The sequence below is a fragment of the Osmerus eperlanus genome, chromosome 16 (assembly GCF_963692335.1).
Source record: "Osmerus eperlanus chromosome 16, fOsmEpe2.1, whole genome shotgun sequence".
In the NCBI taxonomy this organism is placed as follows: Eukaryota; Metazoa; Chordata; class Actinopteri; order Osmeriformes; family Osmeridae; genus Osmerus; species Osmerus eperlanus.
The window spans coordinates 6,029,170-6,051,756 of record NC_085033.1 but is presented as its reverse complement, the minus strand read 5'-3'; the positions used below and the strand labels follow the sequence as shown (position 1 = coordinate 6,051,756).

The following is a 22,587-nucleotide window of genomic DNA, read 5'->3' as shown; positions in this document are numbered from 1 at the left end:
ACATTTGTCTAGAAGAGACGTAAGGCATGCAAAGTATGTAACCTAATATGGCAACCTGTCGGACATTAAAGTTCAGTTAGCTGACATGAAAACGCCAGACTACCTGGTAAAACCCTGGTCTCAGCTGACTCCATGAGATTCATAGTGGGAACAAAGTTGAGCCTAATCTTGCAAAAAATCAGTAAAGCACCCTGATGAGTAATAACTCATTCAATTAAATTCGCATCTACTTTGCAAGCTTCATGGAAAAAAGGAAACTTGTTTCTGAAACTTCGCACTGTTCCTGCTTTGACTGTTGACCGTTGACTGTTGACGTCACTGTGGTTTTTTCTGAAGCCTTCAAAAGCTTGTGCAAAGACTGACAGTAGCCAGACAACAACAAGGTGATCAAGAGGCAACGGAAAAGCTGTTTATATTTACTCTTTCAATTTTGCTCACAAAAGCAGAGAAAGCAGTAAGTATCCTGTTGCTTTGACTTGGTTTTTCCTTTTGAAACCAAATTTGCTCTCAAAAAAACTTTAAGCTACCGTTGTTTGTATTTACATGCTTGTTTCCGATGCATTGTCCTTCAAAAAACACAACCTATCTTAAATATGGTGAAAACTTTGAAATGTTCTTCCCTTTTTTGCAGTGACAACTTCTAGTATGGGAACTCCAACAGCAGATATGGAGGTATTTACATCCACTATTCATAATATTTGTACTGTATGTTTGTGTCATGTGAGTGTCAATATAGGCACTTATCTTTCAATACTGCTTTATGAAACTACCCCATACATTTTCTCTTAGATGTATTAAATACGACTTTTTTCATGTAATACCAGGCACATTAACTAAGTAAATATTACATTATGTAAACCAGCAAACTGGTAATATCCACCCTCTTTTTGTCTTGAATCACAGAATTACTATGACTCCATCACCCCATCAGCAGATGATTATGAAGATGACTTTATGTGTGACAAATTTTCTGTAAGGGAGTTCCGTGGGTATTACGAGCCCCCCCTCTACTGGACCATTGTCATCCTGGGCGGACTGGGCAACCTGACAGTGATCTGGATCTACCTCCATTTTCGTCAGCGTCTCAAGACTATGACGGATATGTACCTGCTTAATCTGGCAGTGGCCGACCTCCTTTTCCTGGGGACTCTGCCTTTCTGGGCCTCAGAGGCCACCCATGGCTGGGGTTTCGGGGCTGGCCTCTGCAAGGTCACCTCTGCATTCTACAAGATCAACTTGTTCAGCAGCATGTTCCTGCTCACCTGCATCAGCATTGACCGTTATGTGGTCATTGTCCTGCCCACCTGGGCACAGAACTCTAAGACGGAGCGGCTTATGTACAGCAAGATGGTGTGCGCCTCTGTATGGCTGTTGGCTGTGGCATTGGCCATTCCTGAGTTCATCTTTGCAACCTCCAAACCTCAGGACGGCAGCCATTACTGCACCATGGTTTATGAAGACAACAAAGGCAACCAGACCAAGATCATGGTTCTGGTGCTGCAGATCTGCATGGGATTCTGCCTGCCTTTCCTAATCATGATCCTTTGTTACACCCAGATCATCCGCACTCTGCTTAAAACCAGAAACTTCCAAAAACACAAAGCCTTACGTGTCATTCTTGTGGTGGTGGCTGTCTTTGTCCTCTCCCAGCTGCCTTACAACAGCGTGCTGGTGGTGGAAGCCACTCAAGCGACCAACATCACCATGACCAACTGTGAGGCAGCAAAGCAATTTGACATGGCAGGCCAAATGATGAAGAGCCTAGCATACACCCATGCTTGCCTTAACCCATTCTTGTATGCCTTTGTTGGGGTACGGTTCCGCAGGGACGTGATCAAACTTCTCCGGTCATATTGCTGCTGCTGGCCCACCAAGCTCATTCAAAAAGGAGGACACATGCGTTCCTCGGGCATGTCGGACACAGACACAACTCAGGCGCTCTCCTTATGAAGGGGAAACATGCGTAAACCCGTGGCAAGTAGCAAGACTCTGTATCCCTGCTGCTGCAGAAAGAATGATTACACAGTTGAAGTAGCCCAGCTGGGTTTAAGAGACAGAGCCTGAAAATAGAGCTCCTCTTTGTGTCTCAGACCGTTGTAAATGTCAAATACAAAGGCTTGTGATTGACTTACAGTATGTCATACAAAACATGCTCTCCTCTCCTGAACTTTAAGACAATATGGACTACAGGGAGATTTGTGAAGCTATGTTGTGAAGCCATAATACTTCTTCCTGTTTGACCACTCTGATTGTATCACTGCTGAGTCAAAATCATGTATATCAGGTGTTTATTGAGATGTACCATTTACGTGTGCCTTTTAGGAGGTTTTACTGTTAAGTGTTTATATATTTGGAATGTTGTTCTCGCTTAAAGCCCTGTAAATAAAAAGGCACACTTTTTTCCTTCCTTTCTTCCCTCCTTTTTTTTAAACACCACAACAGATGGCTTCCTGGTGTATCACTTCCAAACTGTAGAAACAATAAGACAAGTATTACTCATTATATAATATGTTTGTAACTAAGTAACAGCATAAATTTGACCCGATGCTGTAGATCCCTGAATGATATAATACATTTGTATTTATTCAACATTAATAACAAGTCTTCTCAGTATATATAAAGAATCTATTTAAAGTTGATAACCAGTCAAGCCCCCAAAGCCCAAGCCCCTTTGTGACACCTTGAAATGGCGAGGAAAACCTTTTTTAATCCCTGTACACACCTGATACCTCTTTCGACAGCAAATGTAGTGAAAAATGTGATTAAGCTAGATATTTGCCTGATGTACATTTAAATTTAAATAATAGGTAGAGTAGTTACTTCCATTAGCTTTACATTACCTTCTTTATGTAATTTTTCAAATATATTTAATCAAACTGCCAAAATGAGGACATGATCGCTAACATTGTGTGTTCCAGCAATTTGTAACTATTTGCTACATTTTAGCTCCCTGATTACGCCACCCAGTGGACTAATGTGGTTCCATAGCCATCAGGTCTCAAACGCCTTTTCCCTGTTTCAATAGGTAACAATTATAGATGGTTTGCTTACTTCAAATTTAAAACAGGGACTCCTGTGGAACTACCATAGAATAGCATTGTGGTTTTGAAGAGAAATATAATATTGTTCTCATGACCTTGAAAATAGTTTGAGAATTCAAGCTTTCTGTGGCCTCTTGAATTTCCACAAGAAACTCGTGTTGCAAGGCCTGCAAAGGGCTTATTTGGCGGAATGTTTTGATGTAGTAGAACTTAGCCACTTAGTGCCACTTACATTAAAAGACACTATATGTATGGGTCACAAACTAGGAGGTTAATTCTAGTTTGGCCCAAAAAGTGTTACTAATTGCACGAAGTTGAAAATAAGAGAGCAACATTCACAGTCGTCAATTAAAATATTTGCGAGCTACAAAGCTGTTATTTATTTTTCAGTTCCGTTTATTAATGTGCTATATAGGACCCTTTTATCTATATCATATTAGTGTCTACATTAGTCTATAAATAAATAACAATTGATGTATCATTTATTTAGGTAAAAATAAATGTGTAGGCCTACAGTGAAAATGTAGGCTATAGCTTTAAGAATGTATCCTCCCCCTCTTTCTGTCCGTCATTATTTATCTCGCCTGGGTGCTAAAGCGTCGCTGATCCCATTTCAGTACCAGCAGCCATGGCCGAAATTAAGACGGGAATTTTTGCAAAAAACGTCCAAAAACGGCTAAGTCGGGCGCAGGAAAAGGTAAAGGCGTTAACATATGACTTACCCATACGATGTTTTAAAGGGTTTTGATTTTCTTGTCGTTTTTGAAGCGCACTGAACCGTTTATCCTCGAGGAGCTGTCCACAGGATGTTCTGGGTATATGGGTTGCTGGCAGGTGTGGGATAGATGTAGAAAACTGTAATCGGTGTAAGACTTAAGTGCACTGTTATGCATCTTAATATGTATCTTACTTTTGACCTTTTTGAGGATTTTCCCTAAATTATTCACGATTTTGTTTGCATTTGCTGGCTGTCGTAATGTTGCAAATGAAACCATATCTCCTACTGCCATTTCAAAGCGAGTATACCTAATTTCTCAGCAAAACGACTATATGTTCTCTATCCATAAGGGATTTTTGACACTGTGATGCTTGTCTAACAAATAATTAAATACATCTTGGGATAATGTTGCATGTGCAACAAAATGTCATAGCCTATCCAAGGCTAGGCTGCACGTCGAATTTATTCATTCTGTGCGGGCGGTGTCTATGGTGATTCTACCATTTCGACTCATTGCTCCTAGTCTTTTTTTCTCGGCTTTTCCACTGCATCCAGGGTTAAATAAATACCATTAATTTACATGTTTGGTTAAATAAGTGTTTTTTTCTGCAAGGTCAAGGGAAGGGGAGATGGGGGATGCCCTCATCTCTGCAGCATTTACGATAGCGGGGGTGTCCTTACTAGAGCTCAACGACTTGTTTTCGTGGCTGTGGCGTATTACGCTTGGGTTCGCGGTTCTGTAGGCTACTGTTGTAGAGATAATACATCTGTCAATCCTTGCTATTTAAAACGTGTTATTTGTAGGGCCTTAAATGCTCGTATTGGTTGACTCCTCGCAGAAAAGCAAATAAATGAGAAAAGGCAAGAGCAGAATAAATGAGAAAAGGCAGGGTTTCACCGCAGATGGAAGCATACTTACAGTAGGCCATAAGTCACATACTGTATGCTAATTCGTTTTATAAAAAAAACATTTAGTTTGGCCCAAGTTGCTGTCTGTTGGTTTGCATTCAGCTCGGTTGTAGCCTACTGGACATGTGCTAAAAAGTAGGAACCATTAGTGTACTAAAAGCTTACAGGCACATAACCTACAGTATGTAGGCTAAATTATGGATGGCATAACATGTAAGTAATACACACCACAGTATTTAAACATATATTGTTTAACCTCCTTATGGTTTATCTTACATTGTTTAATGGCTAAATGAAGCAGAGGGCCCTGTGAACCTATAAACAGAACAGAGCATTCCCCCTAAGTTCCCTTTGAATCACGCACACACAAAAACACACACACTGCTAGCCAGAGTAAGAGGATTGTATTTCTTTTAATATCCCCTAGTGCCAAACGGATCCACTGTGCTATAGGCTAGTGTTGCACTGAAGAGGTACACACCTAATTTGAATGGCATTGGCTCCACTGTGTTCCACAATAGCTCAAATTTGTTTTACACTGGAAACATATGTTCCAGACTTTGTTCTTAGTCTTAGATGTTACCATGTTCTTTATACCTATACGTTTCAGTTTAATTCTTCCTGCCATCCCCAAAGAGTGATTTCACAAAAGCTGGATGACCCACAGTCATGTAGGCATAGGAACTAGTGTGCTGTCCATGGTGCTGAAACCCAATGCTTCTGTGGTAATACCATGTGCAGTCTCTCCCTGTCTTCGTATGTTGTGTAAATGTAATAGTGTCATTATATTTAGCTGAACTTTTACCCTTATCTGCGAGACATTAACCATTCACTCTGAACACTGACTGGTACACACATGCACCATCTGTTGAGGACAAGAGAGACACCATGAATAAGCCCTTCAATTTACACAGAAAGGGAACAATTACTTATCAAATGTTAGTGTTTTTCAATGGACGGTTTTTAGATATTCCTCACAATGTACAGGTGGCAGCACATTTATTTTAATCACTAAATGTTATTGGTTGATTTTATTGATTATGTACTTCCTCCATTTCTATATAACTAGGACACAGTCAACCATGAATTTGGATTTTATGGTGAAAATTAGCTTCAGCAAATGTTTAGCAAATAGCAAATCTATTCAAATCATCAATACATCATCAGATTTATTTTACGTTCTCTGCTTTAGTAGGTGCTGACCCAGTTCCATAGGTACAGTATGATGTAGAGGAAGGTTGAATGATAGCAGGATGCCGATTAAGAGTGTAACGCTAAGAATGTACACATATTTTTTGAATGTTATCGTATTGTCCTCTATCCCAAAACCATATAGATATACAAATGTATATATTTAATAAATTTAAACACATTTTCCACTTTGATACACTTAATATGAATTATTTTCTTCAACTTCAGTTCTGTCCTCGTTACTACTGTGTATGTAGAAAACATTGCTTTAAATGGCAGAGACTCATTTTGGTATTGGATGAAGTGTGTTAGTACTAACCGCAGTGTGCGCTGTTGAAATCCAGCACTGTGCAATGCACTCCATGCATAATTAACAGTTTGTCAAAGGAGCAACTGAGGCGTCACAGTCTACTTGAGTCTTTTCCACACCCACATCTGGAGGAGATATTTAGCTTTACACACACAATGTAACCTATGCTGTCTAGTTACGATTAGCTAATGGATCCCCTCTAAGGATAGCATTGTCTTTAATATATATATATTTTTTGGTTAGCATTGCTGCAGTGGCTATACTGTAGATAGTATCTGGGTCCGGGTGGACTGTGCTGCTGTAGTGTGTACCTGGCTTAGCCAAGGAATTAATATTAGATAGGGCTATCCATCACTGCTGGATTGCATTTCCTCACGGGTTGTTTTGTCTAAGGTGAAAAGAGAACTTTGAGGACTATTACAGGTTTGCCACAGTAATAGAGTTTGTGTTGTGGTGACTCACTTCAACTGGATGTTAAAGCCATAGCATTGGTCAGGAAGCTAAAAAACAAACAAACCTGATGTTAACTGTATATTATTCCACATTATTCTGTTAAATAGGAAACAGGTGAGCTTAAAGAGGAAATTCTACAGAACTGACTGTGCATTTTTGCTGCCACCCACTTATATTTCGAAATCAGCTAGTTCTCTATTTTTAGTTGTGCATTACACAAACTTCTGCCATGCTGTTAAGAGATTACCAAACATGCAAATGTACATGCAATGTTCTGCCATGAACATGACGTAGGAAACACTCCATTATGCTAGTCTATGCACTACTATATGTGTTATAAAACAATAAATTTCTATGCTAGAAATTAAAAGACCCAAACTCCTTCTCGGACCCAAAGTGTTTTGAGTTTTATCCCAGCTAGCACTATTTGTTGCAAACATAACCTTTACCCTAATCCAAAGACCTCAGATGTAATGCCTAATCTTTACCTTAACAAGTATGGTTATTATTATAGAAAGCATGCGCTTGGTTGCAGTTCAAATACATTGATGGTTAAATTGGTAATGTAAACCCTGTCATGGTTTTGTACAGGAACAATTGTGGGAATAAATTAAACACCTTTCTAAAGAAGGGGTGCAGGCCTTGGCTTTCACTTGGTAATTATACAGTGTTCTTAACATCCATATCAAAGGGATTTATTGCCTTGGTATTGGTAACCAAGATATACTGTGTAACAGAACTGAGTGGGGCACAGTTTCTTAAAAATGGTCTTGGATCTATCCTCAATCACCAAACATCTGTGCACTATCACAACTGAAACCCATGCAAAGAGTGGGGTTTTAGTGCTTTCAATACTTGCAGGATCGTTTTGGAAATGTTTATCTCATGTCTCTAGTTATGAAGCCCACTGCTCTCTCTTTCAACACCTAGAGGTAAACCAGGTCCAGCATCTTGGTTTGTATTTTGTATATTGCAAGGAAGAAGTGATGTTGCAGTTTACAGCGCTCTAAAGCCAAAATGTACCTCCATTTCTTTTTTTTTTTTACAAATATGCTACCCGCGTCATTGGCATGGCTCTTCAGAATGTCCTTGAGCTGAAATACTGGTGGCATAGTGGTAAACCAATTCAGACTATTTAGAACTTGAAGTGTAGTCTGTTACTGCAAACTCTAACAGAGTTTATTTTTAAAACATGCCTACAATACATATTTTATTTATCAATAGTCATTATTCATGAGAAATATCTTATTCAGATTAAGTGTAGTCAACAGTTTTTTTTTTTTTTTTTTACATGCCTTGCTGTAAGACAACTGCAAACCTGCCATCCGAATCTGTGATCTCTTAAGCTGGGGGAGGGGAACATGACACATGGGGAGGAGGAACGCAGGGGAGGGGGACATGACACATGGGGAGGAGGAACGCAGGGGAGGGGGAGGATGTTCTAGTCAGTGAGTGCCTGCCATTGAGCCCCAGGGGCTGGATCCTGCTGGCCGTGTTTCTCCCGCTCCCCTGTCGAGGCTTCCTTGTCATGTCATTTAGTCTACAAGGGAGAGGGTGGTCTCTCATCTCACTCCAGCTTTGTGTATGACAGTCAAAATAGACCAGGGTCAAGTACTGTTTGAAGTAACCTTTTTAAAGATCCTGTAAAGTGGAATTGAAAATTAGTTTTAAGTTCAACACGCCACAGAAAAATGTGTTGTTAACTACCCATCCAAATTCGAATGGAAAAAAAACACAGACAAGTATGTTAAATTAGGCTTTGAAATCGTGAGAAAATCGGCAGTCTTCTCTGCTTGAGACTGGGGGGGCGTATCGCCTGAAGGAGCTGAATCTCCGCCCCCTCTAATTTATTGAATTTAGCAACAACAGCAATACTAGCTAAATCAATTGCAGATATCAGAACAGACTTACCTGCAGTCTCAGTCAGAGTGTTTTATGTATTAATTACTTTATGGTACCAGCTGAGTAACAGAATGCAACCGTCTGTGATCTGACGTAGATCAGATCACGTTTGGCTCCGCCTATAGAAACTGAGAAACTGTTCAACAGCCTAACTCCACATTTCAGTGCGCTTTGCACATGCTTTCAGGAACTCATTTCACACGTATATAATGTACTGAGAAGCAAATCATGGAATTTGCTTTACAGGATCTTCAAGTTACTTTGCAATACATAATTTAGACGTTTTCTGACACAGACCTGTCATTTTCAGTCCTTGTGCAGTTTAACATGCACATTGAAGTAATCATATTTCATACTTAGGCTATATAATGGTTGCATCATTGTAAACTGTCTAAGGTCCTATAACATGGTACCAAAAATCTGCTAACTCCAACCATATGTTTAAATAAAGTCTTGTGGGTTAAGCCTATTCTAAAGTCTATCTGATTAAGTGAATGATACAGTAATTAATGGAAACCCGTCAATACCACTGTCAACCAACAAATGTTCTGTTGACACTATTGTTATCCCCACTGCAGTTATTTGGTTGGGTCTGAGCTGTGGATTTGAATTTAAATCTGGACTTTTGAACGGGCTGCTGATGGGTTGCTAAAATTGTGGGTCCATAGGTGGCTTAAGAGCTGAATCATGTACCACTAATTTGCATCAATACTACCAGTCATACCAGGGTTCTCCACTGAAGATGTAAGGTTTAGATAGCCATGGTAATAATGGACACCTCCGAAAAGCTTGGGTAGCTCAAAATGAATGAGAAAATGTTGCCTTGAAATAAGAAATGCATGACCATTGTCTGTCATTGAAAGTTTCAAACACAGCAGGAAGCATACAGCAGATGTCATTGATAACAGGAACATATACATCCAAACTGTAGCTACAAGGCAAGTGATGGCTAACCCTTAGTGCTGTGTTCTATGTCATAATTCAAAATGTAAATATCTATTTGACTTTTTTTGTTAGAGCTTGAAAGAAAATAAGAACAAAAACTCACAAGACAAAAAATTCTGTACAGTATAAAGTAGTGGGCATTTTGAGTACCAAATAGTTTAGACAGGGTGCGGTATAGACCTACAATACATATATCTGGGGGCAACTTTCATACAAGCTACTGAGCTGTTCTCTCACTTGTTTGACTCTAACCGGACCTCCCAATCATCCTTTAGATGAGAGCCAGAGGACCACTTGCTATTGTCCATCCTCACCCCTTTGTGCTAAGAATGATGCTGTCAGGGGCATCTCCTCACTATAGGCAGGTACACAAGGAATAATAAGAAAGAATTTGAACAAGTAGGTGTTTTCCTAAAACTGTGAATTATCTTAAATTATGCTGCTGTGATAGTGAACTTTTGTTAAGACAGATAGTAACGCTGCTCCAAAAATGTTTGGGGAGATATTTTCATTACAAAGTATGCTTTTATAATTTTGCTTTTATAATTTAGTGCACAATGATATGTAATCAATCATCCAAACTGGCTGGGACTCCTGCTCACCAATAAAAGCTACCAGCTATGTACTATATCCAGTTGCCAATAACAATGATTTGGTAAACAGACATTCTCAGGCTAGCTACTGTTTATTAAACTGTAGCAAGTGGACTTTTTGATGGATTTAACCTCATACAGGTGCTGCTTCTGCACTTAGCAGTTGATCATGTAATTGGCCAATGCAGAATGAGAGAGTACGGTGTCCCACAAATATCTGCCAGCCTTTGCTGACATTGACTACCACAATGGCAGAACTGTAGTAAAACAGGATAAATAGGGAAAAAAGGTATGTTTTTGTTTAGGTGTGACATCCCTTCGAAAATTGGTACACTTAACCTTGTGATTAACTGACATCAGTCCTAACCAAATTGTTTCTTTATAATTGTAGGTGCTGCAGAAATTGGGTAAAGCGGACGAGACAAAAGATGAACAGTTTGAACAATGTGTCCAGAACTTCAAGAGACAGGAGGTAATGTAAAAAAGTAATGCTTATAAGTGGGCATGCAGCCTTAGGGTCAGATTTGTATTACTCACTATATAGATACAAGCATCTTTCAGTAGGCAATGAGGTATAACTAATGCTATTTAAAGGTAGGTGCAGAATTGTAGACAATGTTGTTTTTTTACGTTAACGCCAATGGAAAGGACTAATGAGGGATTCGTGCTTGGTATTATTATTAGTAAGTATTATTTGGTACACATGAAATACACATTTGACTAATTGAAGTCTGGTGGTTAGGGTTATGGTAAGTCTGGTCAACAAATTCTGTGTTTGAGAATGTAATTTGTAAATGTGATTCTTTGATCTCCCCACAGTCAGAGGGCTCCCGACTGCAGAGGGAAATGAGGGCGTACTTGACAGCTGTGAAAGGTTAGTATCATCAGAGGATTTTAAAATTTTGATTAAACACTGTTCCATCTTTACTGTGCTTCTAGTGGTGTAGGACAGCACAGACTTGTTGCCTAGCCAGCACAGCCTGAGATCGTCCATCTATGCATGAGATCCTACGTAGTCCGTCGTTCTATCACCCCAAAAATGACAAGACTGGAGCTAGATCTAAAGAACGTTGGAGAAAGTCCACAAGCCTACCACCAGTTTACAGCTGCACTGACACCACTTAACATGTCTGTGCTCCCTCCCCAAAACAAATCAATAAGTGTAATTAACACAATCGCTGCATGCGGACACCCATAGACTGTATTTCTGCGAGCCCAGCAGGCTCTGAAACAGTATGACGGCCCACCCGGTTTGCTTCTACCATCAAGGATGCACCGTTTACAGGGTTAATTTCTCCCAGGGAAAACTGCCCGAGGGAAACTGATCAACTGGCTGATGATCGTCCTGGTGGTTTAGACAGCAGCAGCAATCAACAGCATTGATCTCTGCGGGTGTTCCTCGCCCAGTTGTTGACTGGGGTCTTCCTGTCTCACACAAAGACCAGCTCCACCTGTGCACCTAAAGGTTTCCTCTCCTTTTAGAACAATGCCCAGCTTTGGGCTGTGTCCTGTTTAATGGCGACTGTTGAGCGTGTAGAGGGAGCACAGCTCCTGAATAAGGGGGTGGTCACCATAGTCCTGGTGAAGCAGCAGAAGAAGGTGCTCTATTCACAGCATTTCCCGGTGCAAAAAAGGCACAGGGCTTCAGGTTGAGTTCGGTTGTCAGATTGAATGGTTAAATTTCCAAGCAACTTTTCACATTCCGGTCTATACAGAGTCATCTCTGAATGGGCAGAAGAGCCAAAGAAGGTTTGAGGAGGTGTTAAGTCTTATTGCAACACTTCTCCCCGTTATTCGGGGTTGAGTGTTGTCAGACGACAAGACGGTGTTGGGGCTGCATTAACTGCCAGGGAGTCACCTGATGTACATCTCTTGGCTGAGACAGTGGCAAAAATGCCTCGCCCATCCTGTTAGGAGAACAGATTACTTGTGGACACCAGACAGCTACAGCCTCTGGTCTGAGCCATGGTTCGACTTGGTAACATGGGCTTGTCACTAGGAGTAAAGTTAACATGAACTATGCTGTGAGAATGAAATATAACAAATCTGAATGACATTTAATTTAACCTGAGCCCTAGTGCTTCTTATTAGTATTATTATTCATTGGAATTGACATTTGCTTGAATGTATCCCTAATAGTTATTGTGTCCCATAGCAATGCAACAGGCTTCAATAAACTTGACAGAGTCACTACATGAAGTCTATGAGCCAGATTGGCATGGGAAGGATGATGTCATGACGATCGGGAAGGTGAGTTTCTTATGTCCAGTATTCTCCCACCACATCCTACCACAATGTGTTTTTATTGAAACATTTAATTGATCAACTATTTTTTTCAATGGGGAACCTGGCCAGCATAAACACAAGCTGCTATAAAACACACAGGGACAAAATACCATCCATCACATTTTCTATCCAGCCAGCATTCTAAAAGCATTTACAGTCCACTTTATTATGAGAGACTTAACTCCCTTTATAGCAGAAGCACCTCCAGCCAGAGGAGGGCTGGATTGTATTCAGGTTGGTTTAGGGGCAGTTCTACCGGCATATGTGAAGCCCTCTGCGACATTGCTTGTAAAAAAGGCTATACAATTGATTTGATTTTCAAAATTGTAAGAACACCACAATAGAAAGCTTCCTTGTTAGCTCACTAGAGTCCCTGGGAACTGAAGGTCAGCAGCTTGCTAGATCTTGTTTTCTAGCTTTTAGCTGTAAAACTATGGAAACAACAAAGATGAACTGCAGAAAGCCAGAATTTCCATTAAATTACATAGCAGTAGCTTTCATGCCAGCCTTTCAACAACAGTGTACAATGGTGGGGAAGTGACCAAGCATTTTCACCAACTATGTTGCGACAGGATTTTTCAACCACAAGGGTGCATCTTTGAGACAGTGAGACATTACTCAAACGATGTGTTGCACTTTCAGTGAACTTACTGTTGTGCAACCCTATATACTGTAGAAATGTCTAATCTACATGATTTCTGAGTTTCATGATTTCACTAATTAGGCTACCTTGCTGATATACATCAGCTGTAAATGACAGACGCAATGCTGCGCTTGAAACCAAAGTGATGCCCGTTTAGTTGTGCGACTGCTGTTTGTTGGAGTATACCTTATCCCAACTGCATCAATTTAATGCACAATCTTAACTGTCATTTGTATGACAGAGGAGCATCAGAAACAGATCCAGAAATACAAATGTTTTCATTGTATTAGTTGAGATTATATGAAGTATGTATGATAAATAGCCATGTTACAGTTAACCCACAACTTTGCTGACAGACATTCAAACTATTTAACTGTCATTGTTGGCAATGAAAGCTTTAGACCAATAATCTGTGACAAGCCTCTCTTATTGCCAACCTGGGATTTTCATGTAACATGGGAATGATCATATTGATTGTTGATATAGACTCAGAGAAATACATTTTGTTGCAAAGGGTTCCCTTATATATCTTACATCCATTTTAGTCTTCAGACAGCTAAAAGGAATAAAATGAGGGAGAAAAAAAAATAATACACACACACACAGTTGTATATGCATATTTGCTGTCGGGCTATAGGTCTTTTCCTTTCTCCCTCAAATGTACGTTGTTTTTGTTCAGAATGTGACTTTTTTTTTAGGATTGTGATGCCTTGTGGGAGGACTTTCATCAAAAGCTAGTGGACTCGACAATAATCACATTGGACAACTACCTCCAACAGTTCCCTGATCTTAAGGTATATTTGTGGTGAATGTTCCCTTGTGTGAACTTGTTGACACTGGTATGTAAACACATAAGCTTGTGCGTGATATTGTGTATGATACAAATTGTGTGCTGTTCATATATGCATTTTCTTGTGCAAATGTATTATTGTGGAAATGTTAGTCCTTAGTTAGACATTTTATATGAGGATGAGAGCACAATCATTTTGGAAAGGAGTGAATTAGATGTTAAAATATCGTCTGCAAACTGCCAACATGTGGAGAGAACAAATCTTCTGATAGCCTGTTAGTTCAATGCTTAGAATCCTGTAAGAAAAATGCTTTTTAATGTATTGTTAAGTATTGAGTGGTAATATGATGACGCCATGTAATATTTCTACTGTCAGATCCGTGTTGCAAAAAGAAGCAGAAAGCTGATTGACTTTGACAGTGCACGGCACCATCTAGAGACCCTTCAGGCATCAACCATGAGAAATGACCGGAAGATCGTGAAGGTATGGTGTGGTATATACATGCTTAATACATGTAATACAATACAATTAAATTGCAATTGTAGGCCTACACATTTGTAAATATACAAATTGTCAAAAAAAAAGAAATTCTCTCTCAATGCCACCAGTATATATATTTTATTTTTTCAGGCAGAAGATGAGTTGAAAAAGGCCCAGAAGGTGTTTGATGAGCTAAATGTTGGTTTACAGGACGAGCTGCCCACTCTTTGGGACAGGTAAGCTGCCAGTAACACATGGTTTATACAGTGGTACTTGCATATATTACTTCCTTCATGACTTCTCTGGCACTTCTGAATCGCGATGCTTTAGCATATCATATGTTGCTGGTTAACATAGGTAGTTCTACGGCATCACAGCAGTTCTATGCTTTTCAGTTCAATGCTGTGCTTTTGTTTTGTGTATATTTGTATCCATCAGGATATTTCAAACTTAATTTTCTTAATTGTCCCATATGTTTGAGAGGCAAGCTCTGCCACTGGTTCAGGATAGAAGTGATGATTTGAAATTGGGACAAGCTGGGGGAAATAACAGACAGAAGGAAAAAGATGATTAAATCAATTATCTTCAATATACTTTATGTTCCATTTAAGTCTTAGTTAAAAACAAACATTTTCAATCAAACATTTTTAGTGGCTTTATGCTTTATACTTAATTTACTAAATGACAGAATGTTGTCAACGGTCTGAGATAACAAACCAGCATCCTACTATCAGTTCTTCCACTGAGCTTGTGGTAGGTACACTATACCTACAGTATAGGATACTACTGTATATAGACTAATTATTCAATACAATTTGAGTAGAGTAGAGTAATTAAGAGTAGAGTGTAGTCCAAAGCTGTTTGTGGAATCAGCTTGGAGTAGGGACAGCTAATAAGATACCAAGAGTTGGGAGATGCTGATGCTTATCAAGGGGATGAATACATATAATAATGAGATCGTTTTTATGTTATTTTCCATAAATTAGCAAAGATTAAAGATTGTTTTCTTGCTTTGACAATATGATGTATGTATTGACAGATATGAAAAAAGTACTTGTACTGTACATAATTCCGAGTGAGATTTGTGGTGTGTGAGACATGTGATAACCATTTCTCACAAGCCATAGGAAGAGAATATTCCTGTGATGTTGAACAAAGCGTGATACAGCTATGTGCATGCGTGTGTTCCTCTGCCATGTTCACAGCAGAAAGCTACACTAGCTGTTCACTGGAGAGGAAGGCTTGCAGCCGCCATTATGTAATCTGTCCAATTAGAGGCCTCTCCCTGTTATGCCCACTAGCACTGCTCTGCTCATAGATGGGCCAAGCAGTAGTGGTTTATATTTAGGCATGTCATTGTTATAATGTCAGACATCCTTTAGCAGAAAATCAACATGCTGAGCCATACTGAATCTCTATCGGTTTAAGACATTTGAGTCAATGATACCGGCTTCTGTGTGCTTGATTTAAAAGGTCATATTCTTTATTATATATACTGTATGTATAAAAAAAATGGGTATGGCCTCCAGCACACAAATCAAATCAATCGGATTGATTCATTGCCGGCATGTCATGAACAATTGCTTAAATATACAGTATTTTTGGGGGTTCTCATTTTAGCATTAAGATATTTCTATTATTTTATCTAAATATTTTTGGATAGCTGTACTTTTGTCATATTAAAATATAAAGTAAGCATGGTTTATCATTGGCTATGTTAAATATAATTATGGTATTGTGGAAATGTGAAGTTGTGGAATAGATCAAGTAAAACAAGTAACTTGTCTTTGCTCTTTCCTTTGTCGTCTTTCAGCCGAGTTGGATTCTATGTGAACACGTTCAAGAGTGTGACACACATTGAGGCCAAATTCCATCGGGAAATCTCCTTAGTGAGTTATATATTAGGCTATTTGGGTTATGTGATGGGTGCTAATGTTGAGTCTCTCTCTGTGGAATGTAAACATCATGTGGAATGTTTTTGGTTATTGTATTCCTCAGTATCCCTAATTTGTTCATCCTAAATGTGAAATGTATGGAAATGCCATAGTTCAGCATTTTTGTTGTCAAAATTGTACTCATATTGCGGCATAAACATTTATTTAATGTTGGTCACTTTCCCCTTTGTCTGAGACAGTAGGGTTGAAAAAGCTTTCAGTGAATGTTCTGACGCCCTAGTCTGAGGCCAGCGGTTTTACGAGTCCTGTATATGACAGTGTTTTCCTTAGTACTTGAGATCAAATTGCTTCCTTCAAAGGGGAAAGGGACACCAATAGATTTGCGAGTCTTTTTTTTAACTAATCTAATCTGTCTCTGACTCTCTCTTTCTATATAAATCGGGTTTAGCTCTGCAAACAGCTGTATGAAGTGATGACCAAACTTGGAGAGCAGCATTCTGACAAAATGTTCACCATTCAGGGAGCTCCAAGGTGAGCTCAGTTATCCCTTTGTTGCTTGTTAATTTCTGCTTGCAAGCTACCTTTTTTTTTCATTAATTTATTGAAAATTAAGTATAATAGTTACTCAGTGCGTCATATGTGAGCCTTAATGTTTTTTCTTTTGACCTGTATGGCTCTATCTTTTCTGTGCATTTGCCTGTGTTGATAGATGGAAACGGTAAGTGGCTAGCCAGACTTTTGGGTATATAGACACATGGTTTGTTCTAATTCTCGACTCCTTTCACAAAGTGCTTTTATTGACTCTTTATGCAATTAATTTGATTGGTGTACGTTTTATATGATGGACACTACCGGACATCCATGTTGCTTACACTAATCCAATCCTTTTTGAACAGTTGGGTAAAATGACTATTCATTAGTATGTGGGGTGGAAGGGTTGAGATTTGGAATGTAACGCAATGTTAGGTTTGGCAGCTATTTTAGATGTAGTTTTAGTCAATTCTAGAAGTTATATAATAGATTTGACTAGATTCGATTTTAATAGATTTTTTTGGCTAAAGATGTATTTTTGTTGCATATTCCTCATGGAAAAAATATTTGTTTTGGTAATAGTATGAACAACACAGGTCAACCTGTAAATTGAAACTTGTACATTGTCTCTTCTGTCTCCAATAGGTGTAATCTCCAATATATTAAAAATATATATATTGTCATGACTATTTGTGAAGCTTTAATCAATATACTCTTTTCTACAGTGATTCGGGACCTTTGCGTCTCGCAAGGACTCCATCACCCCCAAGTGATGATAGTCCACCTGACAGCCCAGTAGCAAGTCCAAACCACTCTCTAAGGCCTGTTTCTCCTGGTCCACCAAGGCCCAAATCACCATCACAGGTACACCCAACATATTCCAGTATCAAAAGTAACTTCACAGTCAGCCGTATGAAGTGAGGACCAGGTCAGGAGAGAGCAGACATTCATGGAGCTTAGTCATACTTTAGGTTTCATTGATTCATAAAACATTCAACTTTACAGACAGTGGTGTGTTGCTCAGTTAGCAAAATATATACAGAACCATTTGTTACTTGACACTTGTGTACATTTCTTCTGGAACTTTGAGATCATTAATAGCATCCATGCATCTGTCAATTTATATGAATCTTCAATTACATCTTAGCTAAAAAGAGAAACTTTCTAAATCTCCAGTCTGGAATTTTGTATTTTTATTTTCCAAAATGTACCTTTTGGTAAGTAACTACACAACATTTAGTGTTTAAAATGTGAAGCAGTATTTTGAGTTTAGTTCTGAAAATAGTGAGATAGAAGTTATTGATGTAATAATGTAATGTAATAATGGTCTATTCATCTCATTATTTTATTTTATTATGTAATAACGGTCTATTCACCCAAGTAGAAAAGGCAGATGGATAACCAACTGCTTAGCTCCTATGTCATATCCTGTCTCTAAGGTTTTTGTATGAGCTGACACATCAGCTTTTAAATTGGGATAAAGAAAAAATAGAGTGATAAGAGTCCAGTATTTTCTTCTGGGATGGATTGTGTATGTTTGACTGCACCTTTTCTCTGAGTTGGTTCAGCACTGCCTTCTATTCTTGTAGAATCCCTGTTCTCTCCCAGAAATGTTTTACTAATGACCCCACCAGCACAAAAAGCCCAGTGTTTGGTTTCTTCATGTCATCTTCTTAAAATACTTTTCCATCTACTGTATACAAGACCAATCTAAATGTCAATCGTACTTTCTTTCAATATACTGTATATTCCTTATCACAATATGATACAGATATTATACATTTTATTTAGAGCCATTTTAGTTTGAATTCCTGTTGACATGATATGGCTTTATCTTTCCCTTCTTTCACATTACTTGTGTTGTGCCATGGTAAGTAACCATGTTACATTCTGCTTTTAGAAACTTAATTAGTTGTATGTTAGCATAGGTTGCTAACAATTTGTACGTACCCATCCATAGTTGTTTCCTAACTGCATTGTGGGGTATGGTAGACAGCTGTATCACTACGGTATGGTCATACCTCCGGGCGATGCGTTTACAGAAACAATCGAAGGACAGTAGTTTTCATAGTAAATTGTGTAAAATGCTCATTTAACATACATATGAATATATGGTGTTAACTGTAGTCCATTATGGACAACAAGGACTACAGGCCTGAGCAATGGTGTTTCCTCCCCGTCAGAAAATTGCACCCTCCCACTCCCTCCTCAAGTTTACCAATACTTGATGTCTGTCTGTAAGTTGTCTACCCAGTGCATATGTTATATTGTTTCTGGGATTATGAGAAAATCTTATTGTCAGCCTCCAATTTATGTTCAAATCCATCCTAACCTTTGACCTCGTTTCATCCCCCGCCTAATCCTTCTCATAATCAAATCGTTTCAGCTTTGTGTTCTACCATCAAAAATGGAACACAAAATGTCTCAGTCCTGAAGTAGTGACATCAGCCATTGGGGGGTGTTTTCAACCCAACAATATACTGCATCCACCACCAACTTAATCTTTCCGTTTCTCCCCCCACCTCTTAAGCTGAGAAAGGGGCCACCGGTACCCCCACCACCAAAGGTCACTCCCACCAAGGAGCTGCACCAGGAGCAGATCATCAACCTGTTTGGTGACGAATTCCTACCACCGCCTGCAATGTCGCCATCACTGGTCTGTGTCAATCCTCAGAGCCTCACAAGCTTTAACTCATTCACTAGCTATAGCGGCAGTCTGCCGTATCTTGACACCAACACAACCGGAAAACACACATTTTGGAACTCCCATCGACATCTGTCAATACCCCCAAAACCTACCTTCCATAACATGTCATCACTTAGAGAAGATCACTATTTATGTAGCACACAGATCAAGGGATTTTTTACATGAGTGTATTTGGGGGATTGTTGTCTCAACACTGATGTTCTTCTCATATCTTAATATGTTTGCAGCCCAACGAGAGACCAGGTGAATCTCTCATGGATATGGACTTTGATCCCTTCACCCCAAACACTCCAATGGGGCAGCCTGTGTCACCAGTGGGACAGGTCCGGCAAATAAGATCTAAGATAATAGCCAAACTGCAACATATATTTGTTATTAACAGCCATTGATCATGGTCACATTATTTCATTTAAAACCATTTATATAACATGCAGTGAGCGCGACTTGTATACCAAGACCTGCAAGTTTGCTATGGTTCTATTCTGTACTTTAAATATTCTGTTGTAGTCTAATCTTGTGGTTCTCTCTCACAGGCATTACCCTGGGACATGTGGACGGTTAGTACGAAAAGAATCTATATGCATGCATAACTTTTGTTCCTCACATAGATAGATAATGAGTAATACACATTTCACTAAGGCATTTAGAGTACAGAGTCCTGACTGGTTTGATGCTCTCTTTTCTTACAAATAGATAATTATTGCTAATAATCTTCGTTCAGGCGTTTATTGTCATGTTGATTAATCTTATTTGAGGCTGTGCTTTTTGTTTTCTAGGCAAATGTTGAACCTGCACAGCCTGTAAGTAATGAGTCAATGCCAAGTTTTAAGTTATCTAAAGTTACTTTTGTCAATCACAATCAACAAGAGTATGTTAGAAAATGGTTCTGCTTGATGTTGTTGAGATAATGTTAATACATGTGATAATCCTTAATGTCTTAATGAGTCGATGTTATCACACAACATATAAATGTTTTTCATGCTCTTTTTGTATCACAATCCAGATCTGTTTTGTACACTCCACAGACCACTCCATCATTCAGTCAGAACTCTGTATCACTTGATCACTCTATGCACCTCTGTCACTCTTTCTGTTCTTTCACGATAAACACTCTTTCCATTTCTTTTTTTACCTAATTTCCATCCCCTGGCTTTCCAGCCGGACTCTGGGTCTGTGAGAACTGTGGGTGCTGAGGAGAGGGGCGGTTGTAGTGATCCCTCAAGCACTACTGACTTTAACCCTGGGTTCCCCGCATTCCCTGAGCAGGGTGGAGACTCTGGCTTCGTTGCAGACTGGGCCGCTGACTTTGGCCCCACTCCAGAGAACGGAGACTCTGTTCCTGCGGCTGCTGAAGCTGCAGCCCGTCAAGCTCCTACTGCAGGGCAAGAAGAGGCCCAGGATGGGGCCCAGAGCTGGCACCAGGCAGACGGCTGGGGCGGGGACACAGGGGAGGCGGCAGTAGCAGCACAGCCACAGGAGAGAGAGGCAGCATCTGGAGATGAGGTTAGCGGCTGGGACCCAAACCCCCAACCTAACCCCAACTGTTATTTATCTGGAGAGGAGGGTGGCCAGTCCATGCAGGAAACAGGACAGAGGCCATCAGAGGTAGGGCCAGGGGGATGGGAGGCAGGTTTAGAAGAAGGAGGGGCTGATCCAGGGGCGGAAGAGGCAGGCAGGGGGGACCGCCGCAAATCCACGCCGGGGCTTCGCATCACCAACGAGCATGACCAGGAGATTGAAGATACCACTGAGGGCAGTGAGCACGGCTTGTACCTGACACAGGGAGGAAGAGATGGCTCCACACCAGAGAGGGGACTATCTGGCCTGGCAGACCTAGATGGTTCAGGCTCTGAATATGAGACAGCACAGGAGTGGGGCGATGGAATAGGCCATGGTGATGGATGGGCCAGCGCTGACGATGAACCTGCACCCACTGATGCCTTGGCAGATCAGGACAGTACCTCTGCCCAAGGAGGTTTTGCTGATTGGGCTTCAGGTGATCTGACTGACCAAAACGAGCATGCTCAGGAAAGCCGATTTGGCAATGATGCCTTTGCACCGGACTGGGCCCAAACAACAGATCAAGCCTCAATACAGCCAGCAGAAACAGAAATAATAAGTGTACCAGAACACTCCCAGAGTGCAGCTGAATCTTTTAACAGCACCAACCTGTTCAGTGTAGGAAAAGACCCATTCGAACACACAGGAGTGCCCCTAGAAGATAGCTTGTCCAGAGAAAAAGTCATAGGATTTGCATCTGCCTCTTTTTTCAATACCTTTGGGGGTTTGGAGGGGTTGGAGACCCATGGTGGAGGTGGATTTGAACCAAATACCTCCACAGAAACTCTTGGGAAGGATGGGATGAGTGGATTTGAATCAGATCCTTTTGCAGAAATTCAAGGGGGAGGTGGGTTTGAGTCAGATCCCTTTGCAGAAACTCAAGGGGGAGGTGGGTTTGAGTCAGATCCCTTTGCAGCAACTCAAGGGGGAGGTGGGTTTGAGTCAGATCCCTTTGCAGCAACTCAAGGAGGTGGGTTTGAGTCAGATCCCTTTGCAGAAACTCAAGGGGGAGGTGGGTTCGAGTCAGATCCCTTTGCAGAAACTCAAGGGGGAGGTGGGTTCGAGTCAGATCCCTTTGCAGAAACTCAAGGGGGAGGTGGTTTTGAGGTAGATTCCTTTGCAGAAACTCAGGGGCATGCTGTGGAGCAAGGATTTTCAACAGATCTCTTTGTGAACACTCAGGGTGGAGGTGGGTTCGAGTCAGACCCTTTTACTAATACCAAGGAGGGAAGTGGGGTAGCAGGTGATTTTGCTACAGATCCTTTTGCAGAAACCACCACAGAAGGTGGGACAAGTTGGGCAGCAGACCCTTTTGGCAATACACCATCAGCAGGAACAGAAGGTGCCACCAATAACACCGGCTCCTGGCAGGAAGTTAGCGACAGCAGTGGATTCTTCTCAGATGGACAGCGCGATTTTCTTGCCTTTCCTGGTGCAGGAGGCAGCGAAGGAGCAGCGAAGGAAGTAAGCACCCCCAGAGCTCACAAAGAGCCAGAGAATTCGGACCTGTCTGAAGACGAGGTGGCAAACCGGAGATACGGAAAGTTGTATCAAGAGATAGATACAGAGAAGGAAGAGGTACCTACTTCCTCCCTCCCTCTACATAGAGTAGAGAAGAGTAGTCCGGATGAA

At 40.4% G+C, this 22,587-nt stretch overlaps 2 protein-coding genes across 10 annotated transcripts in view; both read left to right on the top strand.

The window, feature by feature from the left end:
• Positions 1 to 376: 376 nt before the first annotated feature.
• ccr9a (chemokine (C-C motif) receptor 9a) lies at positions 377 to 2,407 on the top strand. The gene is made up of 3 exons (XM_062482104.1): positions 377 to 454; positions 632 to 672; positions 904 to 2,407. Coding segments are annotated over exons 1-3 (1,089 nt in total). The 5' UTR covers positions 377 to 453; the 3' UTR covers positions 1,951 to 2,407.
• A 1,208-nt stretch (positions 2,408 to 3,615) lies between these two features.
• amph (amphiphysin) overlaps positions 3,616 to 22,587 on the top strand; it is a 28,312-nt gene continuing 9,340 nt past the window's right edge. For 5 of the 9 annotated variants that reach the window (XM_062480614.1, XM_062480613.1, XM_062480610.1 and 2 more), the window contains exons 1-15: positions 3,616 to 3,738; positions 10,454 to 10,534; positions 10,882 to 10,936; positions 12,218 to 12,312; positions 13,690 to 13,785; positions 14,158 to 14,265; positions 14,413 to 14,498; positions 16,076 to 16,151; positions 16,606 to 16,688; positions 17,414 to 17,552; positions 19,219 to 19,344; positions 19,623 to 19,718; positions 19,929 to 19,952; positions 20,172 to 20,195; positions 20,554 to 22,533. In XM_062480614.1, coding sequence (XP_062336598.1) covers positions 3,670 to 3,738; positions 10,454 to 10,534; positions 10,882 to 10,936; positions 12,218 to 12,312; positions 13,690 to 13,785; positions 14,158 to 14,265; positions 14,413 to 14,498; positions 16,076 to 16,151; positions 16,606 to 16,688; positions 17,414 to 17,552; positions 19,219 to 19,344; positions 19,623 to 19,718; positions 19,929 to 19,952; positions 20,172 to 20,195; positions 20,554 to 22,533 — 3,138 coding nt within the window. In that variant the 5' untranslated portion in view covers positions 3,616 to 3,669. Of the gene's footprint in view, positions 3,739 to 10,453; positions 10,535 to 10,881; positions 10,937 to 12,217; positions 12,313 to 13,689; positions 13,786 to 14,157; positions 14,266 to 14,412; positions 14,499 to 16,075; positions 16,152 to 16,605; positions 16,689 to 17,413; positions 17,553 to 17,878; positions 18,559 to 19,218; positions 19,345 to 19,622; positions 19,719 to 19,928; positions 19,953 to 20,171; positions 20,196 to 20,553; positions 22,534 to 22,587 lie in introns of those variants that run through there. The other 4 variants (XM_062480609.1, XM_062480612.1, XM_062480616.1 and 1 more) reach the window with 4 other exon arrangements.